Source organism: Kryptolebias marmoratus, linkage group LG3 (genome assembly GCF_001649575.2).
Source record: "Kryptolebias marmoratus isolate JLee-2015 linkage group LG3, ASM164957v2, whole genome shotgun sequence".
NCBI lineage: Eukaryota > Metazoa > Chordata > Actinopteri > Cyprinodontiformes > Rivulidae > Kryptolebias > Kryptolebias marmoratus.
In genome coordinates this window covers 22,810,944-22,829,226 of record NC_051432.1, presented here as the reverse complement: position 1 = coordinate 22,829,226, position 18,283 = coordinate 22,810,944, and the positions used below count along the sequence as shown (strand labels likewise).

Genomic DNA, 18,283 nt, shown 5'->3' with positions numbered 1-18,283 from the left:
TGGCATGTTCAGGGAAGTTGGAAAAGTAATACATAAAGAGATGATGGTGAGTGCACCAGTGCATACATTATTTATCTTTATCTCTAATAAAATACCTAGTAATGAAACTGATGATGATCTGCCTTAGATAAAATAATGTGTAGCTTTTTAGACATGATGACGCTGTTTACAACATGTCTCTGACATGTTGGTATTGTGTGTCGATGTTTAGGGTGATGTGCATGGCAAAGATTCAGATGCCTCCATGACAGCCTTCTGCCTCATTACCATGCAAGAATCACGTACAATATGTGATGCATCTGTTAGTGTAAGTACTTACCTGCAGTGTTTTATCCTTTCTTCTTCTTTTTAACACTCTTTATTTATTTAAACTGAAAATTTTCTTCCCTATAAGTACAATATGTTAAGGAATTAGAATAAGGATGCTGCCATGAATAAAACAAACAAACAACAAAAAGCAGCAACAATTACATCAATTAAATATAAATACCAGGGTATAAAGCAGTGATCACTAATTGGTGGACTGCGGCAGGACCTCCTTCAGGGTTGGGGGTGAAGGTTGGGAGGGGTGGTGTGAGGCGGAGGCATCCACCCACATTTTACCGAAGAATGAAAACAACAGGAGAATCAAGATCATAAAATAGAGCCAATTTAATCAATTTTGTCATTTTTTAATTTATTAATTCACTGAGACGGTAAACTAATTCTGAGGTAGGGGGTTTGAGCCCAGGTTGAGCCAGAAAAAAGAAAAACAATAACTGTGAAGTTAAACTAAGTCCTCCTAAGATTTTTAGTCTGACATCTAACCTAAAATTAACAATACAGAAATCAAAGCAGAGCCTCGACCTACCTCACTTTTATATATGTCCCATTTGTATTTTTGCTTATTGGTAATTAAGTGAAGATGTTACTTTGTATTATATATGCATGTTCATATCAGAATCTGGCTTGTTTTTAACACAGAGATGCCTGTGGTCCTAGAGATCATGGGCATCCAATATTGACTTTTGGCCTTGTCCTTGTGCACAGAGATTTCTTCAGATTCCTGAAAGCTTTTGATTAAATTATGAACTGTAAAAGATGAGATATTCAAAGTCTTCTCAGTTTTCATTGAGAAAATTTTTCCAATATTTTTAGTTTTTCACAGACTGGTGAACATCTGCCCATCCTTTCTTAGGAGGTTATGATCATACATTTCAACTTGACTGAAAGTGGGATTGTAAATAAATTAACAGAATTTGTAGTTATAAGAAACAGTTTTTAAAGGTCTATAAAACAAAACTTATTGCTACTCAACATCTGTGCATCAAATAAAATGACGAATAAATGAATGTTGTGTATAATGGTGTTTGATTAATGGGATTAATTTTCCTCTAACACTAACAACATAACATTAGGCTTGACATATGCTGGTGTGGATTCTCGGTCATACAGGACATGGTAAATTCAAAATGTTTTATTTAAAAACAATACAACTAGACTTCTGCTCTGTAGCTGAAGATGTTTTGACTCCCATCTGGGAGGCGTTCTCAATTCAAAGCTGGAGAGTGCGACAATGACCTGAACGATTCTCCGTTGGGAGGGAAGTGAACTTATCTGCGCGTGAGTCTAGATTACATAAGGTAGGTTTCCATGCAGTCCAAAGCCTGCACCTCCACACTCTTCAGCTTTGAACTGAGAAAGCCTCCTGGATGGGAGTTAAAACATCTTCAGCTACAGAGAGCAGAAGTCCAGTTGTAATGTTTTTTTTTTTAAGTTTTTGAATCAGGCTTGACAACTGTGAGGCTTCACATGGAGTAACTGTAACTCTTTAATTAGGACATTTCAACAAAGCATTATACTGTGGGTCCAATTAGTGTTGAGTGGTGTGCAAATAAGATCAGTTCAACTCATATGAAGAAGAAGGAAACTGAATTGTTAAATGGAAATAAACGGTTAAGCTTTTTGTGTTCATGTTGGTGTCTCTGGGTGACTGCCCATTAATCCTTCATGCTCCCATATTCTTTTCTTTTTTCTGTTTGTTCAGAGTCTTCCATCCAGTATCGACAAATCAATCAGCTACCTGGAGACACGTCTGCCGACTCTCACCAACCCTTATGCCGTTGCCATAACATCTTACGCCCTGGCCAATGAAAACAAGCTGAACCGGGACATTCTCTACAAGTTTGCTTCTCCTGGTATGTGTTTATTACACATTTTGAATAATCTATTACGATGTGCAGCACTTTTCTGCTCAAGCCACACTGAAATGTAGAGTAACATGAAAAAATTCTTATTGCATATAAAATAATATCATAAAGACTGAATATGCTCAGAAGGCAATAAGAAAAAGTAAAAAAAATATTTTTAACTCTTATATAATTGTAACTCTTTTAAAGAAATTAGAAACAGAGTAATTTACAAAAGGTATTTGAAGAGGTTGTGGAGAGTCAAGTCCTCAGTGGTACTAATGGTCATTGGCAAACTCGGTGCTGAGACACCCAAACTGGAAGAATGGCTCCAACAGATCCCAGGATTAACCTCAGAGATCTCTGTCCTAGGAACAGCTAAGATACTGAGCAGAACCCTCAATCTCCCAGGCCTCTGGTAGAGGACCGGAACCGCCCATGTGGAACAAACAGGGCGAGGTGGGAGTTTTTATACACACGTGTTATAAACTGTTCGTGTCTTCTAGAGTTATCCCACTGGCCTGTTCCTGGAGGGAAAATGTTCACGCTAGAGGCAACAGCTTATGCTCTTCTGGCTCTGGTCAGAGCTAAGGTAAGCTCGTCCAAGTATGTTTTACAAGCAGATCACACTTACAAATAAAAGTTGGAAAACCTATACTAGAGTACTTCAGAAGCAATGTTTAACTTAAAATTTCTGTATATAATAAAAATACAATTAGCAAATTAAAACGATTTCCACATGCACTTTTATTTGAGCTAAAAATTAGTTTAAAAAAATGTCTGATTCAAGAACATTTTTTGCTTTGTAAAACAACACCTTATCTGAAAGTTTATATCACTTTGAGCACTTATTTTCTCCTGGGGGGTGAAGACAACTTCAGTTAATTGGAAGATTTGTTTAAAATATATCAAAAATTAACTTTCTGGCAATTTAACTAAAATTTATATTATTAATTTTAAACAGTTTGACTCTTTTACATCAGGTGATTGTTTACATTGTTACTATTTTTCTAAACTAACAAAAATTCACATTGCTAACCAACCTAAACTAAGATTGTTTGAATAGCTGTCCACTGCATGTACGACGTTGACTGCTCAAAAGTACTCAAGTACACAACCCCACACTGAAACAATTAATTAACATTTAAATTAAACAAATACTTGAATATGTATTTCATTATAGGCCTTTGAAGATGCAAGACCTGTTGTCAGATGGTTCAACAGCCAACAGTTTGTTGGTGGAGGGTACGGATCAACTCAGGTAACACAATACTTTCTGTTAACATAAACCTCTGCAATTGCTTTTAACGAAACTCTACCCTGTTTTAGGTTAATTTAATTATTTTTTAAATTTTCCTTCCTATTTCTTGCTTTTTTTCTGTCTCCAGGCTACTATAATGGTGTACCATGCTGTAGCAGAGTATTGGACCAATGCAAAAGAACCAGAATACGATCTGAACGTGGATATTTTGTTGCCGGGCAGATCGAAGCCTGACAAGTTCAGCTTTAACAGGGAAAACCACTATACCACAAGAACATCTAAAGTGAGTTAACAACTATCACACACACAGCACTCTGTAAATGTTTATACCCGGGGTGTCCAATCCTGGTCCTCGAGGGGCACCATCCTGCATGTTTTACTTGTTTCTCTGCTGCAACACACCTGATTTGAGTCAATGGGTGATTAACAGGCTTCTGCAGAACATGAAGAGGTGATTTAACCTCTGAATCAGGTGTGTTGGAGCAGAGGAAACAAGTAAAACATGCAGGATAGTGGCCCTCGAGGACCAGGATTGGTTTATACGTTCAGTGGGTGTTTATATATTCCATACATACATCATTGTGCTCATATTCATACCCAAACAGATTAATGACATAAACCAGGATGTGAAAGTGACTGCCACAGGAACTGGAGAAGCAACAGTGAAAGTAAGGGTCTTTTGTTATACATAAAATACATGTGTGTGTTCTAGCCAATCCAAATATAGCTTTAATAGTATGCAAATATTCAACCTTATTTCTTAACTTCACTTTTTTTTCAAACTGTAAGGACTGTGAAATGCACATGTATTTCTCTTTCAGACAGTGTAAAGTCTGCATATATTTCTTTTCCATTCTGGTATATGATCAGATTTACATTTAGATATTTAAAAATATTTATCAACTTAGTACAATTAGTAGGTTGCAATAACAACTGTAATTCTTTTGAATTGGATTTCTTTTTATATTTTTACTTTATTGCAAGGCTGATAATAAAGGTTTTAGTGAATGCGGATAATTTCTAGTTTTTAGAAAAACATATTTTTTAGGTTCTTTTAAAAACAAAACGTGTTTAATTCTATTATTTTACTTGCACCTTAGGTCTGACTATTTTCTTCTTAGAAAAAGAGCTACACATTAAGTTACACTTGTAATTTTAGATACATTTATAATCAAATGAATACATAGAAGGAACTAAAAATAAATTCAAACTGAAAAACAAGCGGAAAATAAAAACGGGGACGAAATAAAATTAATTTAAATGCCTGCATAAGATCTAAAATTTGTTTTCATCTTTTTTATATGTACAGTATATTTGAATTATAATTTCAAACGTTATTGGAATATTTTCCTTGTTTAAACTAATATAAATTTAGAAGAGGAATATAAATGATCAAATGCTGTTTTAATCTAACCTGCTAAATTGTATGAAATTTTAATCTATTGTGTTACAGATGTAGTTTCGTCAATCAAATTAAATTTTTTTTCCTGACAAGAATTTATCAATGAGGCTTAATATTAGTATTTAATCGCAATTCAACAATCCAACTTTGTTTCTGACAGATGGTGTCGCTGTATTATGCCATCCCAAAACAAAAAGAAAGTGACTGCCAGAAATTTAATGTGTCAGTGGAACTAGAAGAAGGTGATTGATTTATTTGTGTCTTTAATGCTTTTCTCCCAGTTAAGCTTGTCCAAATGATCTCACTCATCAAACGTTTGTTCCTACAGGGAAAATGGCTGACGATGAAAAGATATACAAGCTCAAAATAGAGGTTTTGTAAGTACAGTACACTACACTCTGGTTTCTGTAGAAAAAATAGTTGGAAACATCTAAATTCTTCTGTAAATTCTGTGTACAGGTTTTTGGACAAGGACAAAGACGCCACCATGTCAATCTTAGATATTGGCTTGCTAACTGGCTTCACAGTAAACACAAACGACCTGGACTTGGTGAGAAATACCAAGTTATTATTATTAGTTATTATTATCAAAACCAAGGAATATATTATTGTTTAAAAAAAAAGATGTCTAATGACATGTTCATATGTTTCTATGTGTGCAGTTGTCTAAAGGACCTGCCCGCACTATTGACAGATATGAAATGAACACAGTTTTGTCAGAGAGGGGCTCTCTTATCATCTACTTGGACAAGGTGAGCCATCAGTCCTCCTCTGTTGTTTCTAGCCCATTTTGATGTTTGTTCAAGATGTCTTTGCTTTTATTTATTTATTCGATTTCTCCTCAGGTTTCTCACAGGCGACCAGAGGAGATTGCTTTCAGGATTCATCAGAAGTTGAAAGTGGGCGTCTTACAGCCAGCAGCTGTGTCTGTTTATGAATATTATGACAGTAAGTTTTAGAAGAAAATGTTGCCCTTATTGGGGATTTTTTTTCAGTTTGCCTTTATATTTTGATGTCCAATTATTTCTTTGCTATTATAAGTGCTTTTAAAAAATGAACTGTGTTAAACTGGTTAGACTTGAGACAATACTAGAGTTAATTGGGTATATTTTATGTAGCAATTGTATGTTTTGCTGTGCTGCAAAAGCCAAGAAATGTTCAATGACTTTTTTCCCATTTCAGGAACATCTTGTGTGAAATTCTACCATCCAGAGAGAAGGGCTGGACACTTGCTGCAGCTCTGTACAGAAAGTGAATGCACATGTGCAGAAGGTAAACAAGATTAGTAGCATAGTAGGAAGACTCGATAATGAAATGAGATTTCGTGCAAGCACAAGACATTAAATGTAACCTTTCCTGGGCACATGCTAACTTTCTAGCAGCAGCTGAATGTGTTTACAATGAAACAGAGGAGAAAAGATGGAGTATTTTTTATGCTGATTAAGCAGCTAATTGAACATTTATTAGTTAAACACACACTGATGAAGTCAGGTAATTTTAATTCTCCTCATATGACACTGAACATTCAGTGTTGGGGTCCCGTAGTGGTTTGTGGGGCCCTATGCATTTGCGTTGTCTGCATATAGCAAAAAACAGCTCTGAATCACACTTAAGTCTAGTTAGGACTTTATTGCCAATACTAAATGACATCTCTTGGAATTAGGTTTGGTGCATGCACATCATGCAGGACAAACCATATATAACATCATAAAATCAAATATTTAAAAAACATACATAATGAGGGATTTTGAGAATTGGATGGCTCTACTCATGGTACCTTTTGACCTTCTGCCTGATAAAAGGGGCCTAAAAATAGTATTTCCAGTCGGAGATTGAGCTTTGGCTATCTTCAATTCAACTTTAGGAAGGCAGGAGTTGTATATGGCATTAAAACCAGGAAATTTGGATGCAGATCTGACAAGCCTATTTAGTCAGCTAAGCAATTGTCATACTGTTATAGAGACATGGCTCTATTCATCTACTCCAAATTGATGCAGCTTGTGTTTTCAATCTGGATGAGTAGCTGCGACTGAACTGTTTGCCTTTAACTGTAGCTGCATTCTTTCTTAAACCATTTATTTTTAAGCTTTTATTTGTCTGCAGCCCACTTACACATTGTGTTTTTTTTTGTTTTTTTTCATTATTATTTCAGAGAACTGCAGTATGCAGAAGAGCGGCCAAATCAGCAACGATGAGCGAACAACCAAGATTTGCGAGAGCACAGAGACAAGCAAAATTGAGTATGGTAAGAAACAATAAGCGTACTGCATTTCTCACTTATACCATCTGAACTGTGATTAAGAGTAAGGACTGGAGCTTATATCTACTTATTTTCTACTTACAGCCTACAAAGTTATGGTGGAAGGCATTAACTTTGAGTTGTCTACAGACACTTACCAAATGCGGATAGTCGAGGTCATCAAGGAAGGTGGGTATTGATGTTGGTTCTGCAGCTAAACTGTGTAAAATCCTCAGCTTTAAAATTTGTTTTTGCACTACAATTCAGTTCAGTGAGAAAGTATTTGTATTTGAGTAATTGTTGTTTTTCAAAGTTGCATATTCCACCTTTTAAATTATTTAATGAAACTTTAAAAGGCATCTTTTCTTCTCCATTCTGATACATTTTATTTACAGGAAGTATCGATGTCGGTCCTGCGGGTAAACTGCGCACATTCCTCAGTTATCAGCACTGCAGAGAAGCTTTAGGTCTAAAAAAAGACAAAACATACCTTATCATGGGCTCATCCAAAGATACTCACAGAGATGACAAAAAGGGAACGTAAGTTTGTACAAGGTTTTAATTTTAATTTGTTCCTTTGGTGTATTTTATTAAATATCATGTTTATCCGTCATTATTCTAATTATGTTCTGAATGTTACAGAAAGCTGGTCACATCACCTTTTAATGTTTTTCTGTCGTCGCTCTCCTCAGGTTTCAGTACGTGCTCGGGGAAAGAACCTGGGTTGAGTACTGGCCAACACCAGCAGAGTGTCAGCTTGATGAACACCGACCCACCTGTTTGGGCTTGGAGGAGATGGTCGACCAGTACACCACCTTCGCATGTCAGCAATAAATAAATTCAAGAGAATAAAACATGTTTTACATTGACTTAAAGTTGTACAACATTGGCTGTTATCATGTGAAGATGTAAAAGTGACAGAATAAAACTGTATTAACTGAGATGTCTTAACTTTTGTTGATTTGATGTTTTGTCACCGTCCCACATGCTTTGAACACGTTTTTCTCTTTCAAAACATCCGGTTAGATTTATTCGATTTCATCTTCAGGGTGTGGAAAAACATTATCAACACATTCAGTTATATTTTATTACATTTACTGGAGAGATCTAAATGATGCAGTGACAATACTGAAGTGTCTTCAAATGGTGGACGTTCCTCTGGGTCTTCATAATTGCAAAAGCGATGTAATGATCAAAGAAATGACTTTACAGACATAAGTAATTCTTGAACAGTGAGAGGTTATTCAAAATAACAGAATCTGTGCCGAATCGATATTTCTGGCCCAATCAGTGAAATCCCCCGTTCCTCTCTGGGCTGCTTCTTTTTATAGACATTCACCACACACAGCTGTAGAATAACACACACACACATCCCACTGGGACGGACTTAACCATATAGATTTGAATACATTCAATTCCCTTTATGGTGATAAGCTGGGGTCTTAAGACGTGCAACAGCTAACCCCGCCATATATGTCTTCGTACAGTTGTTTTCGACAATGTGAGCTTAGGAGCCCACTTCCCGAAAAGGGATTGTACCCGAAGACAATGTCTCAACTTGGAACTCAGACCCCATCGCTATACCCAGATACCTCAATACCCTTGAGGAAAATTAAGAAGAAAAAAAACAGAACTCAACTCAAATTTTATTTGCAAAACACATTTCAAACAGTGTTGGTTGACCTATATACTGAACAGATCAAAAGTAAATACACAAACTATAGTAGTAGCAAAACAATACTAATACTGTGCAAAATCATAATTTGTGACTATAATAAAACTGACTATAAAAATATATAAATAAAAAAAGGACAATTCAGCAGCTCAATGAGATACTAAAGTGCCAAACTATTGAGAGGTTTAACAGCGAACAAGACTTTAAAATCATTCCTAGTGCACCAGAAGCTGGTGAAGTGAGGTTAATGTGGGTGATATGTGGTCATACAGAAGACAGGCTGCAGCATTGATGATGGTTTAATGACTGATCAATACCACAGTATAATGAATTGCAACAATCCAAGCATGAGGACATAAAATATTGGATCACTCAACAGATCTTTGTGAGTAAAACAGCCTTTGACCTTAGGTGGCGAAGGGTTGACGTTACGACAGAGCTCATGTGTTTATCCAGTTCAAAAGTTATGTAGAATCAAGAATTTATTTTTTCATTTATTTACAGAGGAGCAGAGAAAAGGCGGAAAAGGGCCTAGAAATTTGTTCAAAAACTGACAATAAAATTTTAAAAAGTACTGTAGTAAAAAAGCTGGTTTATGTATGTCAAAAAGTAAATAAAAAAAAAGAATCTTGTGATTGTAACTAATAGTTTATAAAAAAAAGAAATGTTTGTTTTTTTCATCAGCTACATCTGACCTGTGTGAAGTATTGTTATAAACAATTAAACAAGGAGTGTAATTACTGTGCAATAACATTTAAAGAGTTTAAATTTAAGATTGTACTTACAAACTGTTTTTATCAACATTTATTAAGTTAATTATAAGATCACATTGCTTTTTCAGATGGTTTAAGTAGCTGCAGAAAAATTTCCCCCCTTTCCACCAATAACCTACTTAGAAGTTGCCCAACAAAACCTTTGCAGCACCGCTGCTCGGTATGTTTGTCTTTATAGCTGCATGTTTATTGATCGCAAAAGGCAAAATGAAAATAAAATAAGTAACACAAGTTTGTGTGTTTTACTGAAATTCTGACTTGAAAAATATAACTTTTAAAATCACTTTTATTATGCTGTATCTATTAATTTTTTTAAATGTTCATAAGTAAGAGAGACATGCAACAGCCTTTATTGATTTTCTGCTATTTAGTTTTTCCCCCCAGAGGAGATAACGTATCAGATCAGAACTGTTTCCCAACTGCTGCTGGGAAGTCACGTGTAAATCTGTTTGTGTTTATGTGTGCAGACAGAAGCTGGTTGAATTAAACCGTAATACGTGGAAATGAGCAGGTTAGTGGATAAAAGAAAGCTGCAGAGCCTGGATCCACATTGACGGCGGATCAGGATCAGGTTGGAGGATGAGGAGGACTCACCTGCTGCTGCTGGCCTCTCTGGCCTTTGTCTCACTGACTTCTCTTGCTGATGGAGCTCCTCTGTAAGTACACCTTCTGAGTCTTTGCACATTTACTTTGATTTAAAGAAAACAAAGCTCAGGAATGTTTGTTTCTCTTGTATACTTGGCATTTATTAAACAGAATTTGTAGACTTTTAAAAATACTTTGTCATGTTTTTCTGATAGTTTCTGGTAAGATTTTCACAGAAGAGTACAAAGACATCTTGCTTAGATTTGATTGTTAATCTCATTTGATTGTAATTTACTCTAAAAAGAAACTGACGTGTACTTTGAACATTGTTTTATGTAACTAAACATATCTTTCAAGCGGTGCTGTGTTTGCACTGTGTTGCATTGCACCAGACAGGACAAACAAAAATTTAAGTATCATGTAGAAAACTTTGATTAATCCACTTCTGCAACTTAATCAAGATAATCAATGGATCATTCATTGGCTGCAAAGTCCAGACAACTTTCAGCTTAACGAAAAACTACAATACAACAACCCATCCCTGCAACGACAAAAAAAGGAAATAGATTTTTTATTTGTGTAATAAACAGTCACATAAAGGTTTTATAGGTTAAATCTATGAATGTGATGGCAGCTGATTTTAGCATTTTATTCACATAATAACTTTTCCTCTAAAAATCCAATAAAAAGTTGCAGAAGTTTGTTTCTACCTTTTTTTTTTTTTTTTTAAGTCACATGATCATTAGTTTAACAGCAGATGTATAAGAGGACAATAATCAGCTGATAAATAATGAGTCTGTCGGTTTACTTTCTAAAATGTATGTAATTAAAATGAATGATATTCTAGTTACAACAGTTATTTCAGTTTTTTAGTAACTATTTATTGTCTGTTTTGCAGCAAAGTGTTGTCTGCCCCCAACTTGCTGCGAGTCGGAACAGCAGAAAACATCTTTGTAGAATGTCAAGACTGCAGCGGAGCCCCCATTAACGTTGAGATCAAAGTGATGAACCACCCAACCAAATCCAAAGAACTGGTCAAGACATCTGTGACCCTTAATAGCGACAATGACTTTCAGCAGCTTGGAAGAATAACTGTAAATAAATACAGTATATTTTCATTTATTTTTGTCAATTAGCAGCTAAAGTACCTTAAGGCAGACCTCGAGAATATAGACATGGTTGTGTCATTCTCCTCTCCTGTTCACCCCCCTAACCAAAGGGGCACCTGTTTTTTGATTCTGGTTTCAGATCCCAGTTGGAGACTTCAGCAGGGATCCCACTGTGAAACAGTATGTTTACCTGCAAGCTAAGTTCCCTGACCAAGAGCTGGAGAAAGTCGTCCTGGTGTCCTTCCAGTCTGGGTACATCTTCATACAGACTGACAAGACCCTCTACACCCCCAACAGCAAAGGTGAGCACATATACTGTACTTCGGCCTGCACTGTCCTGCATGAGCCAATATCTTAAAATACTGAAAAGGCTCAATTGGATTTGGTTTTGGAACATGCAATTCTTCTTGTGAACTTTTCTTGCCTGAATGAATGAATGAAACAGCAAATGTCCAAGCATGTAAATAAGTTTTTTATTTCTTTTGGAGGTCAAGATTACAACTTTGTGTTATATTTTATGTACTTTCTTGAAGTTTGGAATGCTCCTCTTCAGCTTTGTGATCATCTCCACTGAATTAAAGTTTATGTGGTCCAACTTTGGTGGAATCCCAACTATTTAAAAAGGAACAAAGGCTACAGCTTTTAAAATAAAGTCTGTTATTTTTAAAAGTAAATATTTATAATAAAGAAAAAAAGGTGTAGGGGTGCCTGATGACCCTTAACTGACTGAAATTATAAATATAGTGCATTTAAACAGAATATGTGAAATATGTATCTTGTTGTTTTACTGAACTTTAAGTTTTTCTTTAACAGTTTATTACAGGATGTTTGCCTTGACACCACAAATGGAGCCTGTGGAAAAAGATGAACAAACCCAAACTGATGCATCTATTGCCATTGAGATTGTGGTATTGTGTTTTGTTCTTCTTGGGACTAGATTTGAAAATAATAAACAGTCACCTGGTACTGGGAATATATTGAAAACCACCCTTATAGAGTGTGTGGTTTTAGCAGGAGAGGAGACAACTGACAGAAAACCAAACATTTCTGATACAAACAAATGTTTCCCTTTAGCTCAGCTGCTCACTGAAGATGAAGACAAATGCCTCTTTTATAANAATATGATCTACAATACACAGTTTGTCCCAACTGTAAATGAAAGATGCCTAATAGTTGTTTATTGTTATTTATTTACTTTAGACTCCCAAAGACATCGTAATACCACTTGATCCAGTCTCTCTGAAAGGTGGTATGCACTCTGGAGATTTCCAGCTTGGTGAAATTGTTAGGTGAGTATTTTTTAATTAGTTATTAGTGATTGTAAAAATTGTGATTGTGTTCTTGTGTGAAGCTCACTTTAAGTTATCATAAATAATCCTAATAAAAGGTTTTTGAATAAATGTAGGATTATAGTGTTGTTTAGACAAATTTTAATGATAAACTCAAGCACAAAAAGTAAGGGAATTTCTGTTTGATTGAGTATTTTTCATTTTATTTCATCTTTTATTTGTTGATTGTAACAATGCTTCTTGGCAATGAATTTTATACTGTTGGAAATCCTGTTTGTTTCCCCTTAAACAATGCCACATTTGTTAGAGAAATGCATTTGTTTGTTGAGCAGCAGAGTTGAGTATGTGGGTTATGTCCATGAAGAACTTGATCAATGACTCTTGTTTGCGTGGTTTATTGGATTGGATGGTTGAAGTCTGAAGGGAAAAGACATCCTGGCAAGTTAGCAACTTGTTCATTTAACAAATGGGCCTCAGTAGCATGTAGAGCACAGGTGTCAAACTCCATTTCTCTGGGCTGCTCTCCTGCATGTTTTAGATGTGTTCTTGCTTTAAAACACCTGGTTTAAATGGATGACTTGTTGCCGTGCTCCTGGAGAACTTGATGATTTGGTAAGGAGGTAATTAAACCATTTGAATCAGGTGTGTTGGAGCAGAAAAACCTAAAACTCCCAGGGCAGCGGCCCTCGAGGCCTGGAGTTTGACACCCCTGATGTAGAGGAACCATACACAGCCAAAACAGCTTGGCACTTCTTCCTCATGCTGCTCACCAGCTTGGTCAACCAGCATTTGTTGCAAGTCCGTCAGTGTGGTTGAGTTGGTCACTCTGGAACAAACAGCACACTCAAACTGAGGGGCTGAGGTCAAGGCTGCAGGCAGGCCATTCAATCCTCTCCACTCTCTAAAACTGGAGGTAGTCCCTGATAAACCCTGCTCTCTATGGGTCAACATTGTTGTCTTGGAGGATAGATTTCAGTCCCAATCTGTGGAGCTATGAAATTTCCTCACTGACAATCAGGCACCAATCCAGTATCTGATTGTCACCTGGGGTACCAGCTTCTGGTCTCTACTGCTCTCTTTAAGATGTTGTAAACCTTTTGCTCTGAAATCTGATTTTTGAGTTTTCTTTAGCTTTTGTAATGAAATCACAACGTTCTTAATTGATCATTGACTTGAATATGTGTGTGTTTGTGCAGTCCTGGACAGTGGAAAGTGGTGGCAAAGTTCCAAAGCAACCCACAGCAGAGCTATTCTGCAGAGTTTGAAGTCAAAGAATACGGTAAGTCTTTCAGTATCAGGTCTACTATTTGTCATTCACTTACCTTTCACCTCATAGAACACACAATAAAAGGTTTTTTGGCTGTTTTTCTTTTTTAGTGCTTCCTAGTTTTGAGGTTAAATTGTTATCTGAGAAGCCCTTCTTCTATGTGGACAGTGAGGAGCTTACCATCAACATCAAAGCTACGTACGTGGGGGTTTTTTTTATTCCCTGCAACATAAAATAAAGAGTATTGTCTACTCTGGTCAGATTTGTTGCTGTTATGGTGTGGCCTTAAAATATCCATGTCTTTTGGTCATAGTTATCTGTTTGGAAAAGAAGTTTATGGGACGGCCTATGTGGTGTTTGGAATTATGGAAAATAGCGTGAAGAAGAGTCTTCCTCACTCTTTGTCACGAGTGCCGGTGAGGACTCACACAGTGTTACTAATCCAGTCCAAATGTAGTAAAAATGTAACATGTCCATTCAAATTCAGGCCAACCATTCTTTATGTTGTTGTTTTAGGTCCAAAATGGAGACGGACAGGTCACGCTGAAAAGGGAACAGATCACTCAGACGTTTCCAGATATCAATGCGCTTGTGGGCAACTCCATATATGTGGCTGTCAGTGTGCTGACAGAGAGCGGTAAGAGACAGATTGTTTGGTTTTGCCAGGGTAATATGATAATTCTTAAATGAATTGTGGTTATTTAGTGTATTCAAAAGTAACATTATAGTCATTTAGCTCTAAAAGTTTAAAGAAACCAAAAGGTTAAAAAGAAAAAATGATATAAAAAAAATATATATATATTTTTTTTTTATATCATTTTAGTTCAACTTCATGTCTTTTTGTTCATCAGCTTTATTATAATTAAACATACATTGGAATAAACTATCTTTTTTTTTTGCAGATAACTATTAATAAAGTGTAAGTTAAAAAGCATTGGGCAGTGTTTGGACTTAATCTTGTGTATAGTCCGGCTGTTCCTAATTCAGTTAAGCATTATCTTGGTCTTTTTGTATTTTTTACTGCCACATTAGCTTTTATTGTCCTTAGTTTTTGTTTAATAAATACAACGTTCTTTTTGAACACCTCATGCAGTCTGGATCCCTGGTTCATTTTTCTGTTACAGGAGCTGAAATGGTAGAGGCAGAAAAAAGAGGCATCCAGATTGTCAAATCCCCCTACAGAATCACTTTCACAAAAACTCCCAAATATTTCAAACCAGGGATGTCCTTTAATGTTGCGGTAAATAACCAAAGTTGTTTCATGTGGTATGTCAGTAAAAAATGACACTTTACTAAGTCTGGAGAAATACAGTTTAATTCAGACCAGACTGAATAGTCTATGTAGGTTTTATAAACCTTTTTACCACCATCAGTTTTGCATTACATGATTATTTGTGTGAAATTCTATAAATGCAAACAGCAGCAGTAGTCTGACTCATTTTCCATGATATAACGGCAGGTTGAAGTGGTGAATCCTGATGACAGTCCAGCTGGAGGTATTCCAGTGGTGGTCAATCCTGGTGCAGTGACGGCCATCACGGCAGAAAATGGCATAGCGATTCTTCCCGTCAACACACAAGCAACGGATGCCACTTTGCGAATTAGTGTGAGCAGTCTGAAACACCCAAAGCCTAACTTGTGTTCCATCTGAACAGATGCAACACAAGAAACTTTGACAATCACTGTAAGCAAGTTCAAACAAAGAAAGAGTAAATAATAATAATAATAATAATAAACTGTTACGGAAATAATATCAACAGCAATAAGACAAGGATAAAGTTTTGCTTTGAAAAATTCTACTTGTCCATCCATCTATCCACTTATTTGTACATCCATTTCTATAAGCTTATGTGTGTCTTTGCTTTTAATTACAGGCAAGGACAAATGATCCTCAGATTTTAAATGAAAGACAAGCATCAGCCGTTATGACAGCTAACCCATATACCACCAGCAGCAAGAGTTACATCCACATTGGTAAATAATGTTCTGCATAACACCATATAGTCAGAAACGTTGTGTTAACATAGAACAGGAACAGAAGTCAAGCAGTTGATCTTTCGACACTTGCTTTAACTTTTCAATTTGTAGGCATTGATACAGCTGAGGTGAAAGTAGGAGACAATCTGATTGTTTACCTCATCCTAAATCAGCAGCCAACCCAACCCAAGGACATCACATACTTGGTGAGAGATGTTTGCTTTTCTCCTCTGAACGGTGCAAGTTAAAATACACATGTATTAATATGCAGCTCTGTGTCCTCAGATCACAAGCAGAGGCCAGCTGGTGAAGTCTGAGCGTTACCAAACAAAAGGACAAACACTTATTTCCCTCATACTTACAGTCACCAAAGAGATGTTGCCATCATTCCGCATCTTAGCCTACTACCATCCAACTGATAATGAAGTGGTGTCAGACTCAGTTTGGGTGGATGTAAAAGACTCCTGCATGGGATCAGTGAGACACACAACATTCAATTAGCAACATTAAAAACAAGACACACAGATGTTAACCATGTATGGGACATATTTACAATTTATTTCTTGGTTTTTCTTCACACATAGTTGACTTTGGAATCAGCAAGACAGGTTCCCTCCTATGAGCCTCGCAAGATGTTCAGTCTGAGAGTCACAGGAGATCCAGGTGCCACAGTGGGACTGGTTGCAGTGGACAAAGGCGTCTATGTTCTAAACAATAAGAACCGTCTTACCCAGAAAAAAGTAATTTCTACAATGGTTATTCATTTTTATATAGGTTAGGATTATTTAGAATAATTAAGAACAATAACAATGTCATGTCTTGTAACCCTAAGCCTGGTCTGTTTACTTTGCTGCCCTGCAGATGTGGGACATTGTGGAAAAGTATGACACCGGCTGCACACCTGGTGGTGGAAGCAACAGTATGAATGTGTTCTTTGATGCTGGACTGCTGTTTGAGTCCAATACCGCTTCAGGAACTCCCTACAGACAAGGTGATAATCTTTCATCTTCTTGTATAGTTATATATAGTATAGTATAGTTATATATATTTTATATATTTCATAATGACCTAAAATGTGGGGTGGTAATGGTTGAGAGTGATCTTCAAAACAAACTTTAAGCACTAACATAATGTGTAAGATTTTTTCTGAAAACCTTCCCATTTATTTATTGAAGTCAACCTTGTCAGAATGTTAGCAAAATGTCTCTTGAACCACTGGCTGGATTTTAATTAAACTTTTACAGAAGATTAATTGGATATACTGTACATCTATAGTTGAATAATACATCTACTCTACTTTTAGAGTGAACCCATTGCAAGTTTGCTACTACAACCACCTGACCTTAGCAAACCCAGAAATAGTTATAACTGAGTTAAATTGATACATATTAAGCTAAAGGTTGATATGGTCAAAGCTGTGAAGCACCCTCAATGTATACTCTGACCACTAACACATCTTGCAAGGTTTTCCAGTATTGCATAAGATTGCACAAAAAGTCATATACATAGTTTGAGGAAAACATTTATAACTCTGTCTCTTTTCAACATAGAACAATGTTAAGTCTTTAATTTTTTTAGTCTTTTATGTACATGTGGATGCAATTTAAGTTTTAAAAGACTAGACATTTTTGACCACAGGTTTTTTGAAAGTCTAATTTCTGTTACATTTCAGAGTTGAAATGTAAAGCAACATCCAGACGTAAGCGAGCCACAACAATAATGGAAGTGAGAACTACTCTGGGTAAGAAAACCAACAAATATACAAATATTAGTTCATTTATCCATGTTTCATAGATTTTATATGTTTTGTCAGGTTGTACATTATTAGAAAATCAAACAAAAAAATCTATTTCATACCTGTGACATGGCTTGGACAGAACATTCTTTTAAAATTAACTTAAAAGATTTTAGTTTTTGTGTGTATGTCTCTCATTTGATTATTTCATGCACAAACTCGCTTTCTTTTTAGTGAGTCAGTATAATAATGAATAGCAGCATAAATGTTATTTACCGATAGAATGAATGAAATCTGACTTTTATACCCGTGTTAGCAGAGAACAGAGTATATTTTGGATGGTCATTGATGCCTTTCGGAACTGCTGCAATAAAAGGCAAAGCCAGATAGTTAAAAAGAACGAAGAAAACCTTGAATAAGATTGCAGTCAGAAACAAAAAGATCACAGGAAGCATTTACATGATACCAAATGAAATATTGTTACTGTATGTATTACCATTTTAGATGAGGAGGATGACAGTTACACGGACAGCAATTACATATATTCTCGAACCTACTTTTCTGAGAGTTGGCTGTGGTCAGACATCATTCTACCACCTTGTGCTCAAGCCAACTGGTGAGCTTGTACAAGCTTTTAAACCCCCTGTCAGTTCATTTTATTTCTTAATTTGTGGCCATCTGAAGCTGCTTCTGCTTCAAAAGTTGCACTTTTCTGTGTTTCAGTCACTCCACATCACTGGTGAGAAATGTTCCCTTGCCAAACTCAATCACAACCTGGCAGTTCACCGGCATCAGCCTGTCAA

At 36.1% G+C, this 18,283-nt stretch overlaps 2 protein-coding genes across 2 annotated transcripts in view; both read left to right on the top strand.

The window, feature by feature from the left end:
* The first annotated feature begins 6 nt into the window (after window positions 1–6).
* On the top strand, window positions 7–8,013 carry LOC108228629 (complement C3-like). Its single transcript, XM_017404215.1, has 17 exons — window positions 7–46; window positions 212–307; window positions 2,027–2,177; window positions 2,675–2,760; window positions 3,352–3,429; window positions 3,557–3,712; window positions 4,035–4,097; window positions 4,992–5,073; window positions 5,160–5,208; window positions 5,291–5,381; window positions 5,494–5,583; window positions 5,677–5,779; window positions 6,014–6,103; window positions 6,984–7,076; window positions 7,176–7,259; window positions 7,466–7,610; window positions 7,763–8,013. Exons 1-17 carry the CDS (start codon window positions 41–43, stop codon window positions 7,902–7,904), a joined length of 1,605 nt encoding a protein of 534 aa, XP_017259704.1. The 5' UTR covers window positions 7–40; the 3' UTR covers window positions 7,905–8,013.
* Window positions 8,014–10,019: 2,006 nt separating this feature from the next.
* The window catches only part of LOC108228630 (complement C3), a 10,154-nt gene continuing 1,890 nt past the window's right edge, over window positions 10,020–18,283 (top strand). The window contains exons 1-19 of the mRNA XM_037974638.1: window positions 10,020–10,174; window positions 11,002–11,197; window positions 11,352–11,514; window positions 12,026–12,120; window positions 12,413–12,501; window positions 13,698–13,780; window positions 13,879–13,966; window positions 14,082–14,184; window positions 14,285–14,405; window positions 14,893–15,008; window positions 15,228–15,374; window positions 15,643–15,742; window positions 15,857–15,951; window positions 16,031–16,222; window positions 16,330–16,485; window positions 16,607–16,736; window positions 17,418–17,486; window positions 17,985–18,096; window positions 18,204–18,278. Coding sequence (XP_037830566.1) covers window positions 10,098–10,174; window positions 11,002–11,197; window positions 11,352–11,514; window positions 12,026–12,120; window positions 12,413–12,501; window positions 13,698–13,780; window positions 13,879–13,966; window positions 14,082–14,184; window positions 14,285–14,405; window positions 14,893–15,008; window positions 15,228–15,374; window positions 15,643–15,742; window positions 15,857–15,951; window positions 16,031–16,222; window positions 16,330–16,485; window positions 16,607–16,736; window positions 17,418–17,486; window positions 17,985–18,096; window positions 18,204–18,278 — 2,207 coding nt within the window. The 5' untranslated portion in view covers window positions 10,020–10,097. The remainder of the gene's footprint in view (window positions 10,175–11,001; window positions 11,198–11,351; window positions 11,515–12,025; window positions 12,121–12,412; window positions 12,502–13,697; window positions 13,781–13,878; window positions 13,967–14,081; window positions 14,185–14,284; window positions 14,406–14,892; window positions 15,009–15,227; window positions 15,375–15,642; window positions 15,743–15,856; window positions 15,952–16,030; window positions 16,223–16,329; window positions 16,486–16,606; window positions 16,737–17,417; window positions 17,487–17,984; window positions 18,097–18,203; window positions 18,279–18,283) is intronic.